Source organism: Mugil cephalus, chromosome 18 (assembly GCF_022458985.1).
Source record: "Mugil cephalus isolate CIBA_MC_2020 chromosome 18, CIBA_Mcephalus_1.1, whole genome shotgun sequence".
Classification (NCBI taxonomy): domain Eukaryota; kingdom Metazoa; phylum Chordata; class Actinopteri; order Mugiliformes; family Mugilidae; genus Mugil; species Mugil cephalus.
The window spans coordinates 6,152,986-6,179,755 of record NC_061787.1 but is presented as its reverse complement, the minus strand read 5'-3'; the positions used below and the strand labels follow the sequence as shown (position 1 = coordinate 6,179,755).

The window sequence follows — 26,770 nt, the reverse complement described above, 5'->3', positions numbered from 1 at the left end:
ATAATATCCTGGTTCGTCTTGAACTCCGTGGAGTGGTTACCATGGTAACCTGGTTGTCGTCGTTAGCTTAAAGCGGAAAATATTACATTTTTTTCGTCTTTGAGCGAAAATGGACAATATTTTATCGTTGAAAGAATCCGTATTGGTCTATTTAGACAGAAGTGGCGGTCTTAAAAAACTTGCCGAGGACTGCAAACCTGTCAACGGTGCGCAATTTGTGTCATTTTACCTGGTAGCCGTGAAAGCTAAACTAGCTGAGCTACATTTAAGCTAGCAGCTTTAGCTTATGTTTGTTCCTTTTTTCCCAGACCCACAGCGAACCGAGGCAGTCTACAGGTTTTGTTTTAGTGTTAACCCCTCCGATGTAATAGAGGTGGATCCTGTTCTGGGTGACTGTGTTCTTCATGACCCCCTAAAAGCAACACGTTTGTTTCAGTCTGTAAGTAAAAACTGTAAAAACTGAAAGCTAACCTGGTAGGCTAACTTACTTACTACTACATTTACTTAATTCCTCATTTAGGTGTGCTTCCTGGCCATAAAGACACTTTCACTTATTGAAAAGATACATACAGAGAGTCAGGTAAGAATAAACTGCAGTTATTTCACCTCTTGGTGTGTTTAGTGTTAAGTTCAATAATAATATACACTGCCTAGCCAAAAAAGAAAAAGGTCACACTGGAATAATTCATTGGGCCGCTTCTGCAGTGCAATTGTATTGATGATGGGAGGGTCTGACCACTGCACCTTTCCAACACATCCCAAAGTTTCTCAGTGGGGTTCAGGTCTTGACTCTGTGGTGGTTGATCCATGTGTGAAAATGAAAATGTTTCATGTTCCCTGAACCACTCTTTCACAATTTGAGGCCAATGAGTCCTGACCTTAGGGAAGAAAACGTCAGTTGATGGAATAACCTGGTCCTGCAGTATATTCAGGTGACCTCATTCTTTGGATATAGTGTTGCTGAACCTAGGCATGATGGGGGTAAAACTTCATGTGAAATGGGGTAAATCTGGACTCATCAGACCACATGACCTTCTTCCACTGCTCCAGAGTCTAATCTTAATGCTCACCAGCAAATTGAAGCCTTTTATTTCCGGTTAGCCTCACTGAATAGTGTTCAGTCCCAGTCTCTTGAGTTTCCTTCACATTGTTCGTGTGGAAATGCTCTTACTTTACACAGTCCTGAGTTCTACTGTTGTTTTTCTTTGATTTGATTTCACCAAATGTTTAAGTGATCGCCAGTTAAGGTCAATCAGGATTTTTTTCCGACCACATTTCTTCCTGGAAGACGGTGGTTCCCCGCTATCGTTCCAGGTTTTAATAATGTGTTGGACAGTTCTAAACCTTCTTGACCGTTCGCAAACAGACTAACATCTTTTCCAGGACCACGGGATGTGTCTTTCCACATGGTTCATTAAGAAATGAGAACCTACTCTTTGCATCAGTTGTGGTTAAATAACTTGTTGCCAGCTGAAAGATAATCCCCCATGCAGTAATTATTCAATTGGAAGCTCGTACCTATTTGCTCAGTTAAATTCAGGTGGTGACTTTTTTTTTTTTTTTGGCCAGGCATTGTATTATGGTTTACATTTTGATTTGTGACAGTACTACAGACAAGCACATGTGGAATTAATGTCCAGATGGCCGTGACATTGTAAACCAGCACACACAAAAGTAGTACCAAAGTGGAAATCAGACTTTGTTAATACAACTGTGCTATCCCTACTGTGTCAGGTCAAAATGTCTGCTGTGAAAAAACAAAAAAACAAACAAAAAAAAACAATACCCGAACAGCAGCCAAGTCCAATAACAATGCCTTATCTCTTTTCTTTTGAGGTGAACGTAATTCTCAAGTTGACACACCTGCCTCCGTTCTCCGAATACACACTGAACCTTTGTAGTTTTCCTCGAGTGAATGTCCCTATGAGGCCGGTCTCCATGGAGGGCTTGGTCATTGCCATGACGAGGGTCACCAAGTACACCCAGGGGGCGAGGTTCCTCTGTGTTAATGAGGACTGCCCCTGTGCTGCAGGTTGTGCATTTAAATTTGACGTCTGTTTTAGTTTGTAGCGGTGACTGTAAAATTCAGACATTTGTGTACTTGACATTGGATTCACGTTTCATATATAATTTGGACGTCTTTAGGGTTCCACCACATCCGAGTTCATGCACCAGGAGCAACAGAGTCAGCTACTGTGAGAAACGACTTTAGCTGCACGATGTGCAGTTCCCCACTGAAAGAGGATGTAAAATTCAGAGTTTTGGGAGGTGCTACATGTAGCAAGGTTCATGTGCAGGTAATGTTTTGTACTTGTGTTCTTAATATGTATTTTTTTTTTTTTTGAAAACAGATAAACAGCTAGTGGAGCTGATCCATGTCAAAGCACTGGATGTTCTTAGTGGCCATCAGCAAAGCTCAGTCAGATACCAGTCCGTCACTTTGTTTCTCAGAGGTACGTCTAAGTTTACTCTGCATAAATAGACTTTGTTTTTCTGTTTTTAACTATCCATTATATGAATTGTTCGTCTGAAATTCCATTGTTGGAGGAAATAGCCCATATCTTTTGGAAAAGGGTGAGTAATGCAGTGTCAGCAGGTGAAGACAAAAGTGCACGAGCGTAACGCATGACACATCATGAGCAATATTTATAATACTACGGAGCGAAGAGAACACATCACAAAACCAAATGTTCGTATCAGAGTGATCTAATCCTTAAACAAAATCATAACATAAACAGTGCAGAGTGTGGCTACGCCTTTATAAAATTCACCTCTGATCTGCTCTTTCAAACAGGCCTTTGTGTTTTTTGGCATCTTTGAATCTTTTTAATACAAAGAACAGCTGCATATCACTGAATTGATTTTTTTTTTCCATAAAACATCAAAACAAAAAGACCACAGAACTTGTTCATCTCTCTGATGGACTGCAAATAGATAGTCCTGAAATATTTTCAAACTTTGTGGGTTGACCGTAGACTTTATACACCAATCAGCCACAACATTATGACCACTAACAGAAGTAAATAACATTTACCATCTTCTGTTCGCAGTTCAGTGCTCTGGTGGGAAACTTTTGAGCATTGATGTGGATGTTACTTAGACATGTACCACCCACCTACACCAGACCAGGCCCCCTTATAATGTTATGCCTGCTCAGTGTCGAGACTCAATTCTGAAGACACTGTACCCTGTGAAACACCTGACCTTTAATGTGTTGGTAAAAAGGCTGGGTCAGAAGGCACGGTTTTCAGTTGCAAGCCAAAGTCTTAAAGTATATACTGTAGATTAATCAAGTTAAACCGTAAATGTGTATTATTTGTTTATAAATGTAATTCATTCTCTCCCCATCCCGAATGATGTGGTTATAATAGCTTGTATTTACAGTCAGATGTACTGAGGCTTGCCATTAATTTTCTCTGGCATTCTAAATGAGGCTCACTTTGGAAAACAAACTTAGTGGGGGAGAGTTCAAATAAATAGATTTCTGCGGAGCCAGCTGCACACAGCGCCTCATGGTAGGATATTAAGTGTTTCTGTCCCCTCTAATAACATTGTACCCGCCAGTACCCCTGAGAGCTTAGCAAATCTCAGCACCGGGATTAACATATTCTGTTGACCCAGTCCTGTGGAGGAATTCAATACAGTGGGTTCCCGTTACTAAACATATATGTTAATAAGTACGAGGAACACTCATTAGCTGGCCGTGTAATTCGCACACAGTGAAATCTTTGTCCTGCAGGCCTCACTCTGTTTCTCTTGGCAGTGGTTTGTAGGTGGCATGCATGTTTCTTCAGTAATCACCAGACAGCAGGGAACAACCCCTTTGAGTATTATTTCTTTGTTTCCCCTTGCTCACACAGATGAGCTGTGTAACTCGATGAGAATCGGTCGGTTCTACCGGGTGTTGGGGATTCCTGCGCATGTGCACCAGTGGCCCAACATTACCTGGGGTGTAGAGGCAAATAACGTCCAACCGTGGGAGCCAGAGCGTAAGGCAGTGCTTTTAAATCCTGTTTAAAAATTGCAGAAATCCCATAGACAAACAGATGTGAATCTTAACAGACCTCGACGCTTTATATATGTAAACTGTGCATCTTTCACCACCTCTACTTACAGATCTGCACACAGTCAGTGCTGGCTTCCAGGAGCTGTTGAAGGGCACGGCCTCTTCTCCTTGGAGGTTCTCCTGTATCGTAGCTCACTGCTTTGCACTGCACATCGCTCCTCCTGGCTTGTACAACACACTGAAGTTGAGCTTGTTGCTCAGCTTGGTGCAGACCGGAGCAGATGCAAAAGAGACCTTTCACAACTTGGATCTCCTAGTTGCTGTCACTGACACTCTCATACTCGACAGGTAAATGGAAGTCAAGCGTTCTGGATTGGTGCATCCCAGTAATATTAAACTTGCGATTCGACTCCCCTTGTTGTGTCCTTGTGTTAGATTAATGGCATACAGCTTGAGTTTGGCACGTCGTGGGGTCAGGCATCAGGCCTCGGGGGAGCTGTTTGCATCTCTGTCCCGTGACGAACACGGAGCAGGTACCGCGAACATCCACGCTGGTTCTGCCCTGCTGGCCACAGGGGGTATTTGTATGTTGGGAGATCTTGGCTGTTATAAAAAGGACAAGCTGGATGCCATCCAGTCAGGTACAACACAAGTGTTGTTAATATAAATGCTGCCATTTGTTACAAATTTGGAAAGTGCTGTACTTGCTGATTTTTCCTTAGTCCTGGAGAGCCACACAGTGTCCATGTTCATCCCAGCAAAGAAGTACGGCGAGGATGCCGACCAGCAGCTTTCCTTTCCAGTCCAATGCAGCTTCTGGGCCTTTGCAGACTCCTCTTGTCGTTCCGGGAAGGACTGTTCTGTCCTAGGAGCAGCAGTGAGTCCCAGCTACAAACACGCTGCATTGTGCCAAACATGGTGTCATGTATTAATGGAACGTGAGCTTGTGTTTTACAGCGCTCTGAGCTTATGTCACATTGCATTTTACCGTGATGTTTGTAAGTAGCAGAGGCAAAACAGGAAATTGAGACAATTTAGCCTTCTTGGAGGAAGCGCCCTGCCCACACATTACTTCATAGAAGACCCCTTGAGAATAATCAGTGCTTTGTTTTCTCCTTTTATAGAGAAGAGGTGGACGAAATGTGGCCGTGTGTTCAATAGAAGTTTTTTGGCTAATGCATATCATGTTTCAAAGGTTCAGTCTGACGTAGACCATCTTGCGCTGCCACAGACAGCTTTCTGATGTCCAGTGTCTTTACTGTAAGCAGGAAATAGGCTCCATACCGGTCCAGTTAGCAGACGCCTTTGGCCTCGTCATTCAGTGCAGGGACAGGGTGGGAGAGCAGGCCCTGCTTGCCCAGACCGTCCACACCCTCCAGCAGGCAGTACAGTCCGGAAAACCCCACAACCCAATCTGCTGGGAGTTTTCTACTCAAGACTACCAGAAGGTTAGCAAACATGTTCGGTTCCCCGGGGCCCCCGTGCGCAGTTTTGTTTTAATTTAAATACAGTGCTTTGACAATTTCTGTTCTCAAATATGTCTTTCAGCTGATAGCTCATGCTCGGGGTTTGCAAGTGGAGCTCAGCCCTGCAGCGGAGAAAATAATCCACGGTTACTACATGGCGAGCCGTAGAGTCCGAACACAGAGTCAGGGTGTCAAGATGTCTGTAGCCTCTATCAAACTACTGTGAGACCTGAAGTCGGGATGAATCGTCGCGCTTTTAATGTTCCATCTTCACTTTTCTCCATCTGTGTGGTGTCCGGTGTAGTGTCACTATCAACCACTAGATGGCACACTGCCCTAAGAACACTATTTTTCATTTATTATGACAAATGTTTACAAATCTTTTTCCACTGTGGTGACACATTTTATGTGAAACTAAATCTATGAAAATAAATCAGTCTTCAGGAAGTTACATTAAGCTCTAAATCTAAAAAACATTTACACGACCTGTCCCAGTTTTGATTTATCATTTCCATACAACATTTTACTCTATAGATTGCTTCTCCCACAGCCAGAGTATTTTAATTATGCTTATTATGCTTTCTACTGTGACTCTACCTTATAGGGAAATATTGTAGTTTTTTTTATCTGCGTTATCTGACACACGTAGTTACTGCTCACTGTGCAGCAAATTAGAAATTTAAAAACCTATTATCAAATTTATACTAATAGAATTAGCTTTACCCCAGCTAAAATGATTTCTTTGATGTTAATGCATTTGTAATAACCCAATAGATCAAAGAGAAACCACTGCCAGGGCCATGTTTTAATACCTTTAATAGCTTCTAGTTTTACATAGAATTTAAAACATTGAATAGTTTTGATTAATGGTATTGCTCCTTTTAATTTAGTGCTCATTTAGACTGGGTATTTCCCCCACAGGATCTCATTGGCCGAGGCCCACTGCAAGTTATGTCTCAGAACTCGAATGCTGGAGGAGGACGCTGTGATCGCTGTTCTCCTTTGTGAAAATTCCATCACTCTCAAGCACGGTATTTATTTTTTTTAGTCACACTTGTAGATCATATTCCTTTTTTTCCTTTTTTTTGAGGGGGAAGGTCATAAGCATGATGTTTATCAGTGGATACCAAAAGCCAGAATCAAATGCTTTTATACCAGGAGTGTAAACTACACGGTCCATTCAGGATGAATTTGCAAAATGTGAAAATTTCATGAAAGACATTAACAGTTTTTTGGCAACTTTTCTCAATTTGTCCACTAGGATTTGCAGACATAAAACGTTGAGACCCAGAACTAAACGGCTGATGTACGCTGTCCATAAAATGCTTTGTAAAAAGGATAGTTCATTTAATGCTCCACATCTTTGTACTAAAACAAAGGGAAAAGTCTGGATTTGTCATTATAGGTTATTATGCCATTATGTAAATTGTCTGGCCTACTTGAGATCAGACTGGGCTGTATGTGGGGCCCCTGAGCTGAAATGAGTTCAACACCCATGTTTCAGACTGTAAACAGTTATTATACATCTCTTCCTACAGGAGCCTCTGCCCTCATCATTCCACCTGATGCAGTGTTTCCTTGTGATGTGGGAGACGTGGATGGTTTGCACAGGAGAGACGCAACCCTGGATGAGCTCCACCAGAACATCTTACGCTTTATCTACGCTTATGCACCAGGAGCAGACATGTACATTACAGAGGAGTAATACTCCTCCAAAGGTTCAGAAACACAGGTAGGCAACCAAGCCACTGTTCATTTCCTTCATATTATTAGAGATGTAAAAAATAATCACACGAGTTAACCGTGATTTTAATACAGTAAATGTTGAGCAAAACACATCAAGTGTATATCAGAACGTAATAAAGCACAGAAACACTTTTTTCCCTTGCAGACACGTTTTATTAATGTCACACTGAATCAATTAAAAGGCAAATGTTTTATTACATATCTACAGTTAAATCCACACTGATGTGATACAAGTTGTTCAGCACTCACCTTTCACGTGGAACTTGTACGCTCTCAATCAACCGGCTCAATAACCTTGGCAATAAAACAGACATGCAACATATAATTAGCTCAAACGGGAAGACAAGTCATCTGCATGTTGATAAAAACTGATGTCTAGTTCAGTTAGTCACATTCTCAGCAGCCCATTTTGGTCTGATGGGTAAACGGCGAAAAGGTGAACTCATCATTACGCAGTTACATCAGTGGATAAACTAGTCAAGTCATTGACACAGTTTGATTGTATTTGTCCTCCATTGGTTTTACTTACTGTGGAAGAGGTGACGTTGGCTCAGATGTAGTTGTATTACGGATCATGCTGCCTGCCTGTAGAATATGGAAAATGAGTTAAATACACTGGAATTCCCTCTGTAACATTACACATTAGTTTGACATTTGAATTTTTTTTGTAGTAAATTAGTTTGAGTTTGCAGCCAGTAATTCAGTAGTCACAGCCTCACCACTTTATTGTCTGATGGGTAAACGGCGAAAAGACGAACTCATCACTATTCCAGCTGCAAAATCTAGCCACATAGTAAGTTGATATAAATTTAAAAACTAATGATGTAAATAAATCTACTTTGGAGTAGCTGCCAGCAAAAATAATTTCACCTGGCTTATATGGAACAAAGTATTTTTTAGATGTTCAATGTTTCACCACCTACTATGCAACGTGGGTAAACTGGGGAAAAAAAATCCAGTAGCAGAAAAAGAAACTTTTACAAGCTCACTTACGTGTTCAGGGAAGCAAAAAGATCACACATCTGGTGATCCTCCCGTCGCCACAGCAACAGATATGAAACAACTGAAAGAACAAACACATGGATCAGGTTTCTCAAAATAAAAAGCATCTTCCCGTGTCTTAGTGTTACGCTGGCAATTCAGTTAGGTACAGTTTCACCATCCTATCGTCTGATGGGTAAACGGCAAAATGTAAATTCATCACTGTTGCAGCAGCAGGGCAGTAAATGGTGAAACTTGGGTACAATTGAAGACTGAAATGCTGCAACACTCACCTTTATAAGCTCCACACGTGAACACACTCGGCCATGTGCCATCTAAAGTGGTGACGCAGCATCTGAAATGACAATAATTTTTTGAGCATTTACTCTTGACAAGTTCTCAGTTTGACATCTTCATTAACGTTGCTAAAAAAAGAAAAACCACACATGTTGAAATGTTACCATTTTCAGTTTTTAAAACTTTCAAACCCTCCCTCCATCCCCATCAGATCAGCGCAGGTCCGTCACTATGACCTTCCCAAACCCTTACAGATAATTAACTCTCAGGAGTGATAGGATATCGACTTCCAGCTTGGATGAATAAAATGTACTGAAGGAATAGCCAATAAAAGGGAGGACCGATGACTGATCACCCGAAGGTCAAAGGGTGCAGTGTAACACAGCTTGGGAGCACGGCGAACATCGCAAGGTCTGAGGACGGGTTCAACAGCAGGTCAGGACCTCTGCCATGACCTTACGTCCTAAGTGGGGGCCATGAGGACTTTCCCTAGTGAAATAATGGGACGGGGATAATCTGCTGACCCTCGGACAAAGTCAGATATGGACAGTGCCACGAGAGACTGAATGACAGAGGGTGTTTTTCTTCTTTTAAAATCTTTTTAAGTGTCCAAAATAATGATTAATGGGAGCACTGGAGGGCCTGTCTATATACGGAGACATCCACACCAGTGGCTCTGGTAGTAGTTTCCCCCCCTAGTGTTAAATCCGCGGTTTGTTGCACATGTTCACTTTCAAATATTAAATGTGACTCGAGGTTTGAGCTCATAATGACCTAAATGTAAACGAGCTGGTTAATAGTAAAACCTGCAGTAAAGTCACATCCAAAACCAGGGCGCGTGAACACGTGGTTTAGCAGGGGGTGTTAAAGTCGTTTTAGTCCAGGGGCCACATTCAGTCCAATTTGATCTCAAGCAGACCGGACCAGTAACGTAATATAATAACAAATAATTACAACTCCAGATTTTTTCGATTTATTTTAGTGCAAAGATAAAAAAAAATTTTAAAAAATGCAATTTGGACACGTTGCTGTCTAGTCCTTGAACTCGGCTTTGTGTTCCGTCTACTCCTCTTAATAAAATAGTGGACAAATTTGAGAAAGCAGTTGTTTTCATTGAAAAATTGCCGTCTTCTGTGTAATTTCCACACTTTGCAAATTCACGCTGCTGCGGCCCACATGAGACCCTCAGACCAGCTTTTTGGCACCTGTGGCTCAGCTGGACTAAGATATATCGTGGCATGTTTAACGTACAAAACATATTTTAGCTTTAGTATTTGAACCACGATGAGAAAGAAACATTTAGGTCACGCTGCGCTGCGCTCTTTCTACCCACGTGGCCGAAATGCTAACTAGCTCTGTGCTAACTACCACTGCCCTCCTCCTTCGAGAGAGAATTCCTAATAAGTCTTAGTGAAATGCCATAATTGTGAGCTACTCGACTCATTTTAACATCACGTACCTGTGAAGCGCAGCGAGAAGAAGTCGGAGTTGGGAAGAGCTGCAGAGAACGACCGTTCACCACGATGTTCTCAGAGCAGAAAGACCACTTCCTGGTCCGTCCTCCTACTTCTGCGCGTCGGAGCTGCGCAATGCGGCACACGGAGCGCGCACAGCTGAGCGAGAATTAAAACGTGAGCAGCGACAATCTAACACTTAATGTTTAAACTACAAGAAAATGGTTTAAAATTTCGTCAGTTTTTCATTACATCAACATCAAAGAGAAGTGTATTGGAAATTAAGGTTAGCTCATTTTTATTTCCAGCTCAAATATACGAGTTTATTAACCTAATGTCCATCACCTTCAATTTATTCAATCGTTCACAAGCTGCCATTAGTACAACCTCAAATATTATCTGAATTTTAAGATGTCTTCACTATCATCAGATTAAAGACAGCGTTGATCAAATTACATTTGCTAGAAGACAAAGGTATAATTATACAACAACTGCTTCAACGTGTTAGACATTATTTTCTAACATTAACGCTTTTAATTCGCAGTTTATAGATCTAGATAATTATTGTGTACGGGAACACAAGCCGTAATCTACTGTTTTGTATTTTTTCACACTTACGTTTTTGCCTTTTGGTACATTGGCCTTTTAAGGTCCGTTTACTATATCAGTCTAAGGATGGACGATGACATATTCTTCAAATAAATTTTCACCAATTAGTAGCTACTAAACTCTTTATCCTACAAGATGTATTTGAATGAATCTCACCGAAACCTTTATTCCGTATATTACACAAAATATTATAAATATCAAACAAATACCAATATTAATAATAACACTAATCATTATAATACTATATTTTATTATAGTAATGATCATAACTCTTATAGAGTTTCAAATTTTACGTTTTTTCTTACATAGATAGAAAATAACACCTTCATAAATTATCTGCTCGTTAAAACCTTGGGAGACTTCTTTTCATTGTCAAGTAATTTATTCACAAACACATTTACAACCATGCATGTAAAAAAAAAAAAAAAAATACGAAGGAACATGAGATGAAGAGCCTCCATTGTTGAGTCTCTGACAGACCTCTTCACATGACAGATGTTAAGTTATTCACACATGCATTTAGTGCAAATGTCTCAGCTGAAAGTGCACACTGAAGCATGACGGGCTCGTTGCCCCACCACGGAATTCCTACAGATATCATACCTGGGACATGTGTGGAGCTGCACAATGCAAACAGGATTAGTCAAAACAACAACAGAGAAACATAACGTATGCTTTCCTCGAAACACACACAATAAAATCCACATAATATATTAATTTACAATGTCACGTTATTGGTTTTTAGTGGAAGTAAAAACCAGATTGGCAACTTCTTCTACAATCAATCTACGAGCAGACGGATGCTGCACGTAAAGCATGAACCCATGCAGATATGAAATCTTTTCATACAGATGACTCGGGCCTTTTTCACTGGGACGTGGACGACGATGGGCCTTGATTCTCTGACTCTGGAGCAGCTGAGGTGTTCAGAAACTGTCCGGTCGCTCCAACGTACAGTCTGGATCGCATTGGCCATTTCTGTTAAAAAACACATATTACGTGTTAATAAATCGACCAGTGCTTTGAAAATGCAAAAAAACAAAAATGCATGAAGCCTTAAGAATCACCGATATTTTTTTTCATCGAACTTATAATTTTTTTACAGTTTTGTTTCCTTATAAATATTTGCAGTGAGACAGTTCGTGCAGAAAGTTTTGTTTGTTAAAACAATTTTACAATAATAAATAAAAAACAGGCTAAATTAATATACACACATAATTGTCAATAAAAACAGACAAATAACTGCCAACTACTACTATTATTATTGGGCTATTTTTAATCATGATTATTAATAATAATGATAATAATAATAATATTAACACTAACCTTCACTGGGTGCAGGTATCCTTCACCTTTCAAAGAGTGTAACGCCTCTGTTTGTTTTGTGCTCTCTCCCTCCTCCGCGCCTTCCTCTTGTAGTGTTCGAGTCAAATGGGCAATATACGTGGTGGCCAGTATCAACACGTCGAGTTTGGACAGCTTGGTGTCCGGCGGCACCGACGGCAAAGTCCTCTGCAGTTCCAGAAACGCGTTCCTCAGGGTTTGCACCCGGCTCCTCTCCCGCGCCGCGTTCGCCGCCGCCGGGCGTCCCCTGCCGCCGACCGCCCCCGCGGTCTGGAGCACCCTGGCCCGGTGCAGCTCCCGGCGACGGCCGTCCGGACTGGGGCTGGAGCTCGGACTGGATGCGGGGCTGTCATCCATCACCTCCCTGGAGCAATTGCCGCTGTCCATTCGGAGCGTCTGCCTTCCGACCATCGGGGTGCGCACTCACAGACCTGAAGGGTTGTTTGTTTTTGTTTTTGTGTTTTTATCACAAAAAGAAACAACGCGTTAGTTTGAGCAGCTCTAACCTTGCCCTTTATATTGCACATTTTATTTGAACTCATCTGACAGCTTGGATTATTTATTGCACTGTATTTAAAATAACTTTTAATTCACCTAACGTTAGATTTTAAAGTCATTGCACTTATATTCATCAGAATTCAGTTGTTACATGTTATTATTATTAGTATTATTATTATTATAAAACTCATGATGCTGATACAGCTCATCCACTAACAAACAGCGGTTCACACGTTCAATAAAACCCACATTTGTGTTCAGTGGGATAAATATCACAAGACTCTTCCCAAGAATTTAACCAGCAATAAAATGTTCGTGGTCTGTTATGTAGTTTACCTCTGGTATTTCTCAAAGGCGCTGTCTTGAAAACCGACATGAAGGCAGCCGGGATGGGACAGAGAATTTGCTCGTCAACGTAGAAGAGTCCCAGTCCTCGTCCAGTTTATCCTTATAAAGTTGCGCGTCTGCGGGAGCGGTGCGCGGCGGGTCCCATGCGCGCATCCAGCAACTTCACCTGTGTGCGTAAAAAGCCTCAAGAGCTCTTAATTTATTGGATACACAAAGCGGCGGACGCGTATTTCACTGCGACGTGATTAATCACTCGCCCCATAACACTCCCTCACAGCAGAGAGGACTGCTCTTTCCCTTCCCTAACTTATTTCTGTCTGAGGGCAGCAGAGGCTCGTTTTCAACGCCAGAGGCAGGGCTCCCCTCTCGCCTCAGCTCAGATATGTGGTAGGCCATATCCCACTCTAATTGGCTGCGAACCTGACACTGTATTTTCTTTATAAGCCGATCAAAAAAAAAAGTGGCGACGGGAAGACGTTTAGTCAAAAAATTACCTCCAAATGTCCCTTTCATGGTCGGCAATAAAGGCTCAAAACTCTATTTGCAACAGACCGTGAAGACAAACTGACAAGTGTAAGATGATATGCAAAACATTTGACGGATTGCCAGGGTGTCTTGAATTGCAAGCTCATTGGAACAGCTAATAAATAAAGTCCAGCGCTGCAATCAACAGGCAGGCATTGAGGAAATTCTTGCGAGACTCATAAATTAATCACTCTGATTTTCAGGGCTCCAAACGGAGATGTCGGCAAATTAATGAAAGGAATAATTTATAATATGTATATTCCTCGGACTGTTCTTAATAAACATTGTTTTTATAAGGATGGGGTAACAGTGTTGCTGCGGGCCACTAATTACGAGGCGAAGTAAAAGAAGGTTAAGTAAGCTTGTTTCCCTAATTATCCCGCATCTTTCAGGGGTTACACACCCACGTGGCCCTTAAAAACCCATTCAAACACAATGCTGACAACAAATATATCCGCGTTGTTACTGTATTTGCTGTAAAACAACCGCTGCCCCCATTTATCACCGTTGTTTGAATAGGAGCGTGCGTTGTTAGCTTTGGATAATGCACAGACTGTAATAGTAGGGTAGAGTGATCATTTAGATTTTGCCACTCTGCATCTCGCGGTTCACTTATTGCGTTCAGAAGAAAAATTACATGCATCATAGAAAATGTAGGACCGTGAGCAGTTTGGGTTGGGCAGAGTATTTAAAGTCTAATTAGAAATAAAGCAGCTGTGAAAATGAGGAGAATAAAGGGTTTACTCTTTAATTCGTGTTATTAACAATAGATTATTTCCATGCTATTAAGTCACTTAAAGTTCTTGTTAAACAGATAAAATCATACAGTTTGAAAATAGGCTGCGGAGAAAAAAAGTAATCTCCTAATTCAAGGATACTGCAGTGAGGTGTCTCTGCAGTTTTTGGACATCTCAGTGTCTCTGTCTTTCTATGGTAGAAATAACAAGGGTAAAAGATCTGCAGCTATGATGACCAGTGTCCTTAAACAAGTCAGGAGCTGAGTCCCGTGTTGGTCCTACGTGGAGGAGGTGGAGATCTCAGTGGACTTTGCAGGTTTGCCTTAAGCATCCACATGGCTGCAGATGGCCGGCGAGACAGCCACGCGATTCAGTCCGTTCATCTGTAAATTCTGTGCCCTAAAATATCACACGGACGAAAAAGAAATACAAGAATCATTAGATCACTCGTCAGCAGAGAAATGCTACCTCTCGTTATTTATTTAGACAAAAAATAGCACCACAATTCTCTCAAACAAATCGCACCCGCAACAGAACGGGACATCACACACCCACTAAACACCCACTTCACCCCACTCCCCTCAGGGCGAACGACACAGAGGTGCAGAAGGGATTCGGGAAAAAAAAAAACCCTGATACCTGCTGCCATAGCCGCCCGTAACAATAGGCTTCGCTAAATGGGTCAGAGGGTGGACTCGGCTAAATCTTTGACACTGTTTTTTGTCTGTTTTTAAAAATGTGTGTCTCTCTCGTCTTTTACCGTGTCTTGTTCTGTGCTGTACTGTGGCGGATTTTGTGGAATGGAGACGGGCTGTGGAAAAGAATTTCCCCATGGGGACAATAAAGTCTGGACAAATAAAGCAGCCACACTGTAGCTAAGGAGATCATAGAAGAGGACGGGAGCAATGGAATTTAAATATATGTATAAATAATAAATAACCCACATATGATAAAATATTATTAAAAAAAAAAATCTGTATAGCTTTAAACGTCTCATAAAAGTCCACAGTTCAATAATCTAATAACTAATAATGCAGAGAGTGATGCAGACTTCCTTTAACAGTGATACCGGACCTGAGAGACGGCTGCGGCCTCCACCTCTGCACGTTAGTGTGGCTGTAGATGTAACCAGGATGTGGACCCACATTAAAGTCACCTAGGACATAAACAGAGTCACGGGAAATTCAACCATGCACAAACTCACCCAGCCTGAATACAACAATAAACACGAGGCTTTTTAACGAGTTACAATTCAATTAAAACAGTTGTGGTTTCCACGTTACACAGAATAATAACGCCTATAGTTAAGACAACAAAGAGATGTGACCAGTTACACTGTGCAACAACAGGATTTACAAAGAGGAAAAAAAAAATCCAGGGCTGATAATGTGCTCCAGTAGATTTAATAATAAAAATGAATAAAATGCATTTAGTGACTCACTTGTTAAGGGATAAGGGACCAGCGGTCCAGCCGGCATGTGTTTGTTGTTTTTTTTCTTCTTGGCCTCTTTGGAGGCTTTCCAGTTAATAAGGAACAGTCTGGTTAACTCATTAATTTCCTTTCCATCCAGAACCACTATGAAAATAAATAAGCTTCATTAAGGAGAGTGTTGGGGAAATCAAAGAAATAAATCAAATCCGGATGCCGCTGATCAAGAAAATTAATAATATTTTACCGAGGCTTTTGCAAACAGTTATCAGACGATCTCTGTACTTGGGTTTTCTACACGTGGGGTTTCCACGCAAATCCATGAGGAGCAGCTGAGGCCAGAGGCTGAACACGTCTTCTAACTCCTGGAAATACACAAAATCACATACATCACCTAATCTGCCTCATCTTACAACCACCAACGTTTCAACTATGTCTTGCAAGTTATTCTCAGTAACTAATGGTCAACTATTAAATACATACGATGCACATTTATGGTATTTTTAGCCACTGCTTGTAATCCATCTGGATTCAGCTTCTGGATTTACGTCTAAACTGTTAAATCCAACTCAAATCAGACTCTCTACAGCGCTGTCGCTAAATAGTTTGCTGCCTCAGTCTATAAGAGTAGGTTTATAAAAAGCTGGAACTCTTAGGAGTTGCACAGATTACGTATCAAATAGGCAAACATCAGAAAAAACCTTTAAAGATGTGGAGTAAGTGAATGGTAATGTGAAGTACAAGGGCCACTAGAAAGTGCATAAACAACACATCAGTCTGTTTTAATAAACAGTGTCGCCGGTGTCATGTAACTACAAGTTTCCTCCTGGGGCAATGGGAGGCTGGCTCCTCCAGCGAGTTGCCTGCAGTTGTATGTTTATCTAAAGGCACATTAATCCAAGCCTGGAAATATGAATACTCTCTGGACACGCTCTGATTGTTCATTGCCTTCCTGTCTTGGCCAAAGCGCTTCCACTTTTCCAACTCGAGCTGCAATCAGTTCAGAGGGGACCCCTGAGCACCACGCGCTCCCAGGCTTTGATAAATGATCGTGTCAGGGCCGTCACTCAGAAGGCCCTCGCTGAAGAGGAGCCCTGCGCCAAATTGCCCCCCACGCGGGGGCGTAGGGAACAGCAGAGGCTGGATACTCGCTGAGCTTGGCCCCGGCTCGCTCGCCTCGACTAATGATGGGGCAGTTATGAACCTGTATTTGACCAGAGCTTCGATTCCTCTGTCCTCTCTGCCCCGCACGCCGCTAACAGCCTCGGAAGATGCTCCCCCATTTGTCACCCGGGGCTGACTGCCTGTCATAATCTATTTTAAAAATCCATAATGTTTCCACTGGATTCTGACCAAATGGTGCAGAGGAAGGAATTGATCCTTCAGAGTGCTGTCTTTTCTGGATCAATAGTGGCAGACGGGTTGTATAAATTAAAGGAGAAATCTGCTAAAAAATGACACGTGTACAACAATTACCTGCGTCAACGTTCACAAATCAAAACCTCTTGTGTTGAGAAGGTAGCAAAGCAGTCAATTAGAAAGTGTTTTTCATCTATCATTATGGGTTTGTGTGTCAGTGAGAAGGAAGATGTAAGAGGTAACGTGCCTTTTAAACAGAAACATCAAGACTTCCAGTTAGTACATTAATCCAAACAGAAAAATCACTGCCATCAGAGTCAGCTAAAAAATAGATAAAGCGGTCGTTTCTCTGGGAGTCGGCGGCCATAAGTCATATATCTGTCTCAGATGAATCCTCCATAAAGTGATATGCTGGTGGGTTTGGATATCAAACTGAGGATCCAAAGGGCGAAAGGAAAAAATCGTCCTTCCAAAGAGAGAGAGAAACTTGTGCTTGTTTAAAGCTGTCAGCGAGACAGGTCTCGGGGGAGCGGCTCACTGATTTGTTGAATAATTCTGACCCTGTGCGAGCCGTGGAGACTGGGAACCTCTGGCGGGATTTGCAGGATTTGGTTCTTTACAACCCTGTTCTCCATTTCATTTCACGCATCGTTGCAGAAAGCTACAGAACAATGTTAACGCCGACCAGATCAGCTAATAGATGGTGTGCTGCTTTTAATACTCTTTGTCATGCATACCTGCTGTGATGCGTTAGTATTTACTTTGACTGCACATGTGATAAGTTTCTAGTTTTTTAACTACGGCTAATGTCTTAAACATATAGATACATATAGGCTTACCTCCATACTACGCAGTTTATTGTCAGCTGCAGAAAAATGCTGGAGTTCCTTGAGCACTGCCAAGTCCCTGATATCATCTATGTTGTTGTTATTAACATTCAGCACACAAAGAGAGTCCTGTGCAATAGAAGAATTCATATGAATAAAGAGAGTTCATGTTACAGTCAGTGCAATGACAGAATATTGCAAATACAATTAAAGATACATGTTTTTGAGGTCAAATCGACTAAATGTTAAACCTCACACTCATTCAAACATGTAACACAACCTCTCAAAAAAAGATTGATGTCACAAAGGAAGCACATTGCGGAAATATTATCCGTGCCTACAGTGTTTTTATCCCTTTCTTTGCTTCTAATCCATCTGGATTAACCATCTAAATCTATGCCTAAACTACTAGGCTCTCGTCCAAATCAGACGCTGTACAGTGCTAATGTTCGCCTGAGTTTGAAGTTCTACAATGGTGCATTTATAAAAAGCTGGAACCTTTTAAATTTGCACAGCAATTTCTTTTAATTTATCCAAACAAACAAGGAGCTGAGGATTTTGGTGTGTTTATCCATAGCTTGGGCAGTAAAAGAAGTAAACAGACCTAACTGATTTGTCAGACCAGAGAGAGCAACAGAGGCCTCTTTGACATCTTCAAACCCCTCACAATAGCGCTTTTACATAGATGATTCGTGTCTGAGGAATCTGAGATGTCTTACATAGGGGTGATAACCTGCCTACCTACCTACCGCTTGAAGGCCACACAGAAAGAAAAGCTTTCCTATGATCCCATTTTACTTAAAATACATGACGAAAATAAGTAGAGAGAAACCCACATAATTCACATAGCGTGGAACATTATTTTCTCGGATAGTGTTCCCGCTCTGAACAGAGTAAAAAATAGGTCATACAGCAAGCGAGTGGAGAGTCCTGGGGTCAAAGAGCAACGTTTCCCCCGGTGCCAGCCTCTGATTCTCCAGATGAAGCTCCGCGAGCTCATGAAGCTGCTCCAGTCCTTCCACCACCGCTATACTGTTTCCACCCAGATACCTGGAGAGGAAGAAAATCAGTCACGGGTTCACACAAACCTCACACATCACACAATTATCACGGCACAGAATGACGGGCAGACTACTCACAGTTTGGAGAGTTTCTGCAGATTGTGGAGATTATCTATGTGAGTGATGTTGTTGTTCTGCATGTAGAGATGAGTGAGGTTGGAGGCAAAGCCAAGGTTGCTAATGTATGTAATCTGATTATCGTACAGGTAAAGTACAGTGAGGTTTTGACACATAGACAGGTCACCCTAAAAAAAAGAAAGAAAAAAAAAGCGTTTAAAGGTAAGAAACAATCTTAAAGCACCACCAGCGTAGATAGTAGTCAGCCACCTACAATATCCTCAATGTTCTTGCTGGAAAAGTGGAGGTGGGTGAGTGTCTTGAGGTACTCTGGGAAGGAGAGGCCCCTTTTCTTTTTGAAGTGGTTTCTAGATTTAGCAATCAGATCCACGGTCAGGCGCACCATGTCGGCTTGTCACAAACTCCGAAGCAGAGAAGATCCTTTTCAGCGTCAGCCAGGCATTCAGTCCACAGACGTGACTGAGGGTGTCTGTTCTGGGAGAAAAAAACGGACACGTTAGACGAAATAGCAGGCGGACAAATGTTCCTCTGAACAACTATTTTACAAAAGCCAAATTACTTCAGCTTTTGTGTTGAGAAATACCAGGTTTAGATTCACTTTGGTCGTCATCTTTGAATAGCTTACACACTGTCAAATGAGAAATAATTGGTCGACAACACATGACGTCTCCCCAAGAAACTTGCGAAGAGGTCAACATTTGAGTTGTGATTCATTTATTTTCCATAGGGTGTGTTTATTAGTTATTAACTATCTTCACCTGCTAAGTATACAGCTCTCGGCGTGTGTGTGTGTGTGTGTGTGGCTAAAAGAAATTAGACGATAGAGAGATGTGACAGCGGGCCTTTTCCCACACTTGATCTCTAGGTATCAGGCTGAGGTTATAGGAGAAAAGAGACGCGGATCAATAAACTGGAGCTGAACTATGGACAGACTGGCTAACAGGCTAACTGAGCTCATACTCTCCAGGGACTTGTGAAAGGCAGTTTATCACTGTCAGAGAAAGTGCCACACTCTTGGCTGGATGGAACAAATTAAACATTGAAGTTGCACCAAACAGACAGTAAGTGAAAGTTACCATGAATAGCCTAAGCTAGGCTAATTACTTGCTAGCGACCATAACACTGTGACACATTAGCGTCTTCTATTACCACATTTAACGTGAAGTTATCACCCAGTAATGTGATGCCTTTCGGCAGGTGTAATGGTGTAATGTAATTAATTAAATTCTTCTACCTTGCGGTGTCGTTCTGTAAAAGTTTTTTCCAAGACGTCTCTAAGTCATTTTGTTTGGGGTCGGCAACGGCAACCAAACCGTTACTATGGAAACCACGCAAACAGCGTCTACGTCAACGGCATGGGCCGCCATTTTCATAATAATAATAATAATAATAAGAAGAAGAAGAATGAGAAGAAGAAGAAGAACGATGATGATAATAATATAAGTAAGACAGGGTTTAAAATATGTAACAGACGTCAAAAGCATTAAATTACAAGTTAAAAATTAAAAAAAACGATTTATTTATTTTATTTTGTAATTGGCAGGAGAGATTGGGAGTGAGAGAAATGGAAAAGATTTTTTTTTCCTAAAATTTTCTAGGAAGGTATGTTTTAGGTATGTAAAATAATAATAATAATCTTATGATGCGTGTACTGCACATTTTAACAAATCTGTTTGCAGACATTTTCTCCAGTCTTGGCATGGCGCTGACCTTTTAAGACAACATAGTGAGTCCGGACGAAAGCCCCACTACTGCCAGTGACCCTTGCATTGTTAATCTATATCATGTCATGACCTGAGCTTCCTGCAAGAGAGTGACTTGCCTCCACTTATGCAAGAGCACATGGCGGAAAGGAAGTGTGGCATGTCCTTTTTTTTTGGTTTTTTATTTATTTTTTTTTTTAGTTGGGTTCCACTTCTTCACACAAGGCATCCTGCTTGTGGGCTTAATTCAAAGTCAAACTAAACATTACATCTCAGGATATTAGCGGTGTCATTACAAAGCCTGAATACAGATTAACCCGGTGCTTTCACATCAATCCATGTCAAATAAGTTGGTTCATATCTATTTGCGTGCTGCAAAGGTGAAGGCATTCCACCGCGGTCCGTGAAACCTTTATATAGTCACAGAGAACATATTTTGGCATTAAATCCTAAATGTTAGAAGAGAATTCGGTTAATGGATTTTTGACTGCCCACAATTTGACTTGATTTGAATTAACATAAATGTTCTTATTTCAACTTAAGTCATGCATACAAATGTCCATCTGGTGATAATCACAATATTTACATATCCAACGAGTTCAATATGTTTCACTGATTCCTGAATCACCACAAAAGACCAAACATTAGGTGAGACTATTTTGCAAGTGCATACTTTAAATACTTCCCCAGCAGTGTTACAATCCATCCATGTAATATATTTAAATACCTGGCAAAAACATGAGCTACTTTGTGCTCAGACCGATTTCAAATTCCTAAAGTGTATTAATTATAAGCTAATAAGGTTTCTTATTCTAAATCACTTTACCCGAAAGCCTCCGTTTTTTAAGCGAACATAATGGTAAAAGAAAATCATTATAAGAAGTGGTGCCCAAGTCCATGCGCATGAGAAAAAACAGGCGCCTCCACCGCCCCACTGGGATTCTCTCCTTTGCAATATATGACATCAAAAATATACATTTAGCCATTACAATACCATGAAAAAGACATCAGACAAACCCAGGCCAATGCAGCTGTCAGTAAAAAAAGAAGGCAGACTTGGAGAGTGTCTGCTTCGATGGAGAGCAGACACGTCGAGTGAATAGGCTCCTGTGTGTACGGCTTCTGTTTCTGCGCTGCATCACTGCCACAACACAACCTGACGAGCCGGCCACTGTGCCAGAACGCCAACCACCGAGAGCCAAGCGGTGCTGGGAGTGACTCCGCAGAGACATCCCACACATGGCAGTCGGTTCCCGCTGAGCCTAGGCAGAGGCTTGAGTTTGTTGTTCCATTATGTAATGCTATGACAGGCTTCACTCAAATTACTGACTGGTGCGAGGTCAGGCTGTTTAAATGTCGCGCTGCAGAGAGTTAACGTGAGAAAAGGTGACTAATTTATGGGGAAAAGGAAAAAAAAAAATCAAAAAATGACAAAATGCTGGAGTTTTTTTTTTAAATGTTTTAATTTATTTGTTTGTGTCTTTCTTATTTCTCATCTACCTCTAGGACAAAAGAAAAAAAAAAGAGAATAGAAAAGCACTCCTGGGAGAAATCGCAGATAATGCAACTCTTAGCAGTTAACACACACACACACATAAACCAGTAAGTGCTAGACATGCACATAAAAACTTCTCCAGATGAAATCCAAAGTGTGTTTCAGGATTAATTGTTGGATGTGTTGATTTGATTGAAGAGTTTGTCCTTAATGACTTGAGACATCAGACCGTGAATTGCTTCTATGGTTGTCTTGCAACTAAAACAAACCACAGTGAAAAATGGAGGTTAGCAGTTAGAGAAAAAACACAGATTAAAATGTATAGAAATATAATATTTGCCCTGGTATCAGCATCAGAGGTGAGGTTGTTTTTAGTACTTTGTCTCTGTCTGAGCATCAAATATTACTCAAACTAGGATTCATCAGGGTGCTACATTGAATATCTAAAATAAAATAATAAAAATCCCAAACTTATTTTGTAATCTTTTCAGTTACAATCACACTACTTGTAAACCCTAATATTAATTAATGAATTAAATACAAAACAACAGACTAGATTTAAGTAGATAAATTTAAACGTAATTCACAAAAAATCAAGAAGGAACTATTGAGCGTGTCAGAAAACTAAAAGTAAACATTTGTTTATTACATGATACGTGAAAATGTCACATTAATCGGTGCTAAAAAAAAAAAAAATCTCAGCCTGAAAGTACTAAAAAATAAAAAAGTTTTAATAATGTGTCTCAAAATAAACTGCAATAACATTTGTTTTAGCCTTGCGGTGGATAGATAGGGAATTATTCACCGGTGTTAATACGTAATAAATGCTTCATTTCAGTAAAGGATAAATTGATAAATTTCCACAATATACTGAAATACTGTGTGATGTGCAGAAAACTATAAATCTAATATGGTTATAGTGTTTTTCTTTTAATCAGCGCTTGAGAATAATTGTTGACAAATTAAATCAACCACGATCACAGAGAATTAAAGTGCGTAAAATAAAATAACTTTGAATTTTACACGTGTAGCATTGTTTTCATTCTTAAACTTAAATACCCACCTGTCTCGTGTTGCCTTGGCCAGTTTGTCCTCCGACTTCCTGTCATGCGTGTCCAACCCGAGCATGAAGCTGCCTCTGCCCAGCTGAGCCTCCGACTGCTCCAGCTTCTCCGACAGGTCAAACACCTGGCCCGTGGTGTAGTCCGAGTTCTGACCGACCAACACACACACACACACACACACACACACACACACACACACACACACACACACACACACACACACACACACACACACACACAAACCAATTCATGCACAATTTGCCAACAAAGGCTAGATAACAGATTTTCCACAAAGACGTATTTCAGCAGACTGGCAACACATCTGTCCAACAAGCCAGAGGAAAACTTGTGAATGAAAAGAAGTCGGTAAAAAAAGTTTGCTTAAGGTGAGGCTGTGTTTATAGTAGAAAGGTAATTAAAACACAATGACATGGGGGGCCCCCCGACTGGGGTGACAGTGTAGCAATTGACAAAGCCTGTCACCCACTGAGTAGCTCGTTCTTGACATGTAGTCAATTCATCTTCATCCAGAATGCCAAAGAGCTAACTGTTTGGATAAGCCTGATGCCTATTTGGACTGTTTAGTCAAGCACAAGACATAGTGACTGCAACCACAATGGGAATTCACATGTGGGGCTTTCAATCTTTAGAACGAGCTGCAGTGGAAGTGGGCATCTGTCTCACCGACATCGGCTCCGGCTTTAATACTTATCTCCTCTGTTAAAAGTTCACATATAGCTTATTACTAAAATCAATAAACAACGGTGCTTGGCTAATAAGCTGCAATAAATCACAGCATCACAAGCTGGTGACCACATGCCATTATGACTTATAGTGTAATAATTGACGATAAATCAAAAATGTCAAACAGTTAGGGAACGTTTTGATTTTTGAAGTTGCCCACATACCGTGAGGAGACTTGAGGAACTTAAGGTATTGACCCAGTATTTATTCCAGAGGAGTTCCAGGAGCTTTCTATCAAGGGAAGACTTGAAGTACGTCACCTCCAAGGCGTAATACCTAAAAAAAAAATTAGCAACTATTGTGTCATAGACAGCAAAGCATATTTGAGAAGTAAAATGAAAGTAGGCACTTAAAAATCCAGTTTATGTTTTATATACGATATGTATTCACACAGTTAACAACACTCACTGTTTACAGTGTACGCCAAAGTCTTCAATCTTGTTCAGAGGGATAGTTTGATATTCCGATGGTCCCTCATCTGGGGGTTTGTAACCCTGAAAATCCAAAGGAGAAATATAACGAGGTGATTACTGCACTAATAAAATATACAGGATGCTAAGAAACAGCTAGAGGATCTTCAGTTTTATATTTTAACAGTGAAATACTATCCAACCACCAACCCGAGCAACACACTTTAATACCAAACATTTCATTTATGATTAACATACGTAAAAACACAGAAGAACAGCTGCTATTAAAAAGTCTCTGCTTTACCTTTGGGTACGTTCTGAAGGCACCGAGGTTGACTTTCCCTGCAGAAATAGTCCGAGTGGGGTCGATCTGTAGGAAGCAAGATACAGTAGAACAGGAAAACAAAGTCAGGGGTCATGCAAACCTCAAGGGAGTACTCAAACCTGGCCACCGGGAGCTTTTTACTGTGGCTGTCAGTGCGCTGAAAATACATGCTTAATTACACGACGCCCCTGGCATTCAAGCGCGGCTAAACCAAATGAAGTGTAAATAGCATACATGTTTGCAATAGCAAAAAATTAATCACCACTACATGAAAATCTACAACTCATACATCAATAATCTTACCTCCCTTCTCAGTTACACTCACATTAATGTGTACTATTATACTAAATATTATTTTTGTATACGATTACAACAGTAGGAAATTAGAAATCAGAGTAAACAAAACATTTTGCTTGAAACGAAAAAAAGTGGTACTGTTTCCTGCCTTACCACAACGGCCACAAAAGGCTCCTGAAACTGCTGGTTGAGCATCTGAGTGCTGACATCTATACCCGAGAGCCAGCATCCATAGCCTGGGTGACTGTGGTACCAGCCGATAGCGTTCTCCAGCCGGCCGACCTGAGGTGTCACAGATCACATGAAGGGATGAAGACTGTGAATATCTGATAACATTTTTATAATACGAGAAAATCAAAATCGTGAAATATCTCTTTAAATAACTGTAAAATTAACAGAATTAATATATGTATTTAAATATTTTTTGGGGGGTCTTTTAATGCCATTCTCGGGTAGTTTGTAAGTGATGAGTGACAAGTAGTGGAGGAGAGGGATCAAACTTGTCTCGGCGTGAGGGCTATAGCCTCAGTTTATGAGGTGTGCGCTCAACCAAGAGACATTTAAAAGAATAAGAGACATAGATGGTCGCGGATCCCTGCACATGAAATTTCATACGCCTGAGAAACAGTTAACAGAAAGACCAGAGAGGAACGTATCCCTAAAAATAATTCTGAAAATATAATGTTAAATGCTTCTTCGTTTGCAAATGCCATTGTATAGTACATTTCATCCACCATATGCAACACAATATTCGAAATTCAAATGATCAGAAGGTAAGAACGGACAAGATAATCCTTTAATTTATCCCACAGTGGGTTATAACAATATAAAATGGTTTTCTAGAAGAGCTAAATGAATTTTACTTGCTTTCAAATACATCCACTGAAAGTTTTGTATTATAATTTGCTACAGTGTAAGTCTATGCAGAGTTTAAAGTGCTCCTTTCTCAATTATACATAAATAAGATGCCCCTTAAACTGTGTGCGAGTCAGTGGCCCACCTGCTTGGCATTTTCGATATAAGCCGCCATGTATTCATATGCTGCAGCCTGGGCGTTGACCCTGGTCTCTGTGCCCTCCACGGGTAAGGCAAAGCTGTCCATAATCATCATGGTTTCACCGTCCACCTTCCCCAGCATCAGGCCCATCACCTCCAGGTTACCTCCAGACCTGGCATGCATCACCATCTTCAACAGGGCTAAAGCTGAGATTTTGCAGTATTTGAAGTAGTGATGGCTGTGGGTATAAGAATTGTATTAACTTCAGGGCGTTGACAGATTTGTAAACATACACCATACACATTGTTCCACTTCTGTTGACAAACACACCGGCATGCTAGTTTGTAGCCAAGCTAGCAACAATGTTCTAACAAGAAAGTACCGTGACACAACAATAAAAACAGTTAGCTAAACAGAAAACTCAACATTCACACAGCGGCTGTGAACCTACTCTTTCGTCCATGGCTTCGCAGCGAGGATTTCTTGTTGCTGCTTTTTGTCATATTTGTAAATTTCATCAATGCTCTGAACTTCCTGCATGCTGTTCGAGAGCTCCCATGTTTTCTGAGCCGTACTGCTCCCGGCCATGATGAAATATCTAAGCAAAAAAGGGAACCAAACCCTAAATTCCTGCACAGATAAACGAAAAAAGGTTATACTTCTCCAAAGAGTTTGATTTCCTATCAAAGCTACATAAACGTCCACTAGCTCAGGCAGCCATGACAGTTGACGATACCAACGTACCAAAGTGAAATCGCATGGGACGTTTGTTTTTATGTTAGAAAAATACGTATTTGGTACGTTCATGCAGCGCATGGCCTTTCATAACAGTGATAATATATTATATATATTAATATTTTACAAGATGATACGATTTTGTCCGTATTTATTACTCTTTTTTAAAGTATAAGCCCCCCTCTGGCAGATAACATGGTTTCGTCCTGGAGACGTCCACCAACCGTCGGGGACA

At 40.9% G+C, this 26,770-nt stretch overlaps 4 protein-coding genes and 1 long non-coding RNA gene across 9 annotated transcripts; 1 reads left to right on the top strand and 4 right to left on the bottom strand.

The window, feature by feature from the left end:
• The first annotated feature begins 58 nt into the window (after positions 1–58).
• Positions 59–12,115, top strand: mcmdc2 (minichromosome maintenance domain containing 2). Of its 2 annotated transcripts, none has more exons than XM_047568271.1 (15): positions 59–206; positions 309–439; positions 521–580; positions 1,837–2,032; positions 2,146–2,268; positions 2,352–2,453; positions 3,861–3,989; positions 4,117–4,354; positions 4,442–4,647; positions 4,729–4,883; positions 5,275–5,454; positions 5,555–5,694; positions 6,394–6,503; positions 7,011–7,204; positions 11,979–12,115. In XM_047568271.1, exons 1-14 carry the CDS (start codon positions 110–112, stop codon positions 7,175–7,177), a joined length of 2,034 nt encoding a protein of 677 aa, XP_047424227.1. In that variant the 5' UTR covers positions 59–109; the 3' UTR covers positions 7,178–7,204; positions 11,979–12,115. The 2 variants fall into 2 exon arrangements, with proteins under 2 accessions (XP_047424227.1, XP_047424226.1); XM_047568270.1 differs by having other exon boundaries at positions 5,272–5,454.
• On the bottom strand, positions 7,356–10,060 carry LOC124995689. The gene is made up of 5 exons (XR_007110748.1): positions 9,956–10,060; positions 8,493–8,554; positions 8,212–8,281; positions 7,748–7,803; positions 7,356–7,512 (listed from the first exon to the last, which is right to left on the bottom strand). It is a non-coding gene; the product is annotated as an uncharacterized LOC124995689 (long non-coding RNA).
• On the bottom strand, positions 10,902–13,897 carry LOC124995688 (transcription factor 24-like). 2 transcript variants are annotated; one of them, XM_047568279.1, is made up of 3 exons: positions 12,738–13,897; positions 11,886–12,334; positions 10,902–11,537 (listed from the first exon to the last, which is right to left on the bottom strand). In XM_047568279.1, the coding sequence occupies exons 2-3, from the start codon at positions 12,312–12,314 to the stop codon at positions 11,427–11,429; spliced, it is 540 nt and encodes a 179-aa protein (XP_047424235.1). In that variant the 5' UTR covers positions 12,315–12,334; positions 12,738–13,897; the 3' UTR covers positions 10,902–11,426. The 2 variants fall into 2 exon arrangements, with proteins under 2 accessions (XP_047424235.1, XP_047424236.1); XM_047568280.1 differs by lacking the exon at positions 12,738–13,897 and having other exon boundaries at positions 11,886–12,718.
• A 111-nt stretch (positions 13,898–14,008) lies between these two features.
• On the bottom strand, positions 14,009–20,106 carry ppp1r42 (protein phosphatase 1, regulatory subunit 42). 3 transcript variants are annotated; one of them, XM_047568276.1, is made up of 9 exons: positions 20,000–20,106; positions 19,019–19,239; positions 18,766–18,932; positions 18,538–18,676; positions 17,639–17,755; positions 15,688–15,805; positions 15,453–15,587; positions 15,086–15,167; positions 14,009–14,410 (listed from the first exon to the last, which is right to left on the bottom strand). In XM_047568276.1, the coding sequence occupies exons 2-9, from the start codon at positions 19,148–19,150 to the stop codon at positions 14,335–14,337; spliced, it is 966 nt and encodes a 321-aa protein (XP_047424232.1). In that variant the 5' UTR covers positions 19,151–19,239; positions 20,000–20,106; the 3' UTR covers positions 14,009–14,334. The 3 variants fall into 3 exon arrangements, with proteins under 3 accessions (XP_047424232.1, XP_047424233.1, XP_047424234.1); XM_047568277.1 differs by having other exon boundaries at positions 19,019–19,234; positions 20,000–20,054; XM_047568278.1 differs by lacking the exon at positions 20,000–20,106 and having other exon boundaries at positions 19,015–19,136.
• Positions 20,107–21,977: 1,871 nt separating this feature from the next.
• Positions 21,978–26,534, bottom strand: cops5 (COP9 signalosome subunit 5). The gene is made up of 8 exons (XM_047612081.1): positions 26,252–26,534; positions 25,804–26,038; positions 24,957–25,085; positions 24,486–24,551; positions 24,180–24,265; positions 23,936–24,047; positions 23,027–23,175; positions 21,978–22,221 (listed from the first exon to the last, which is right to left on the bottom strand). The coding sequence occupies exons 1-8, from the start codon at positions 26,386–26,388 to the stop codon at positions 22,131–22,133; spliced, it is 1,005 nt and encodes a 334-aa protein (XP_047468037.1). The 5' UTR covers positions 26,389–26,534; the 3' UTR covers positions 21,978–22,130.
• Positions 26,535–26,770: the final 236 nt, after the last annotated feature.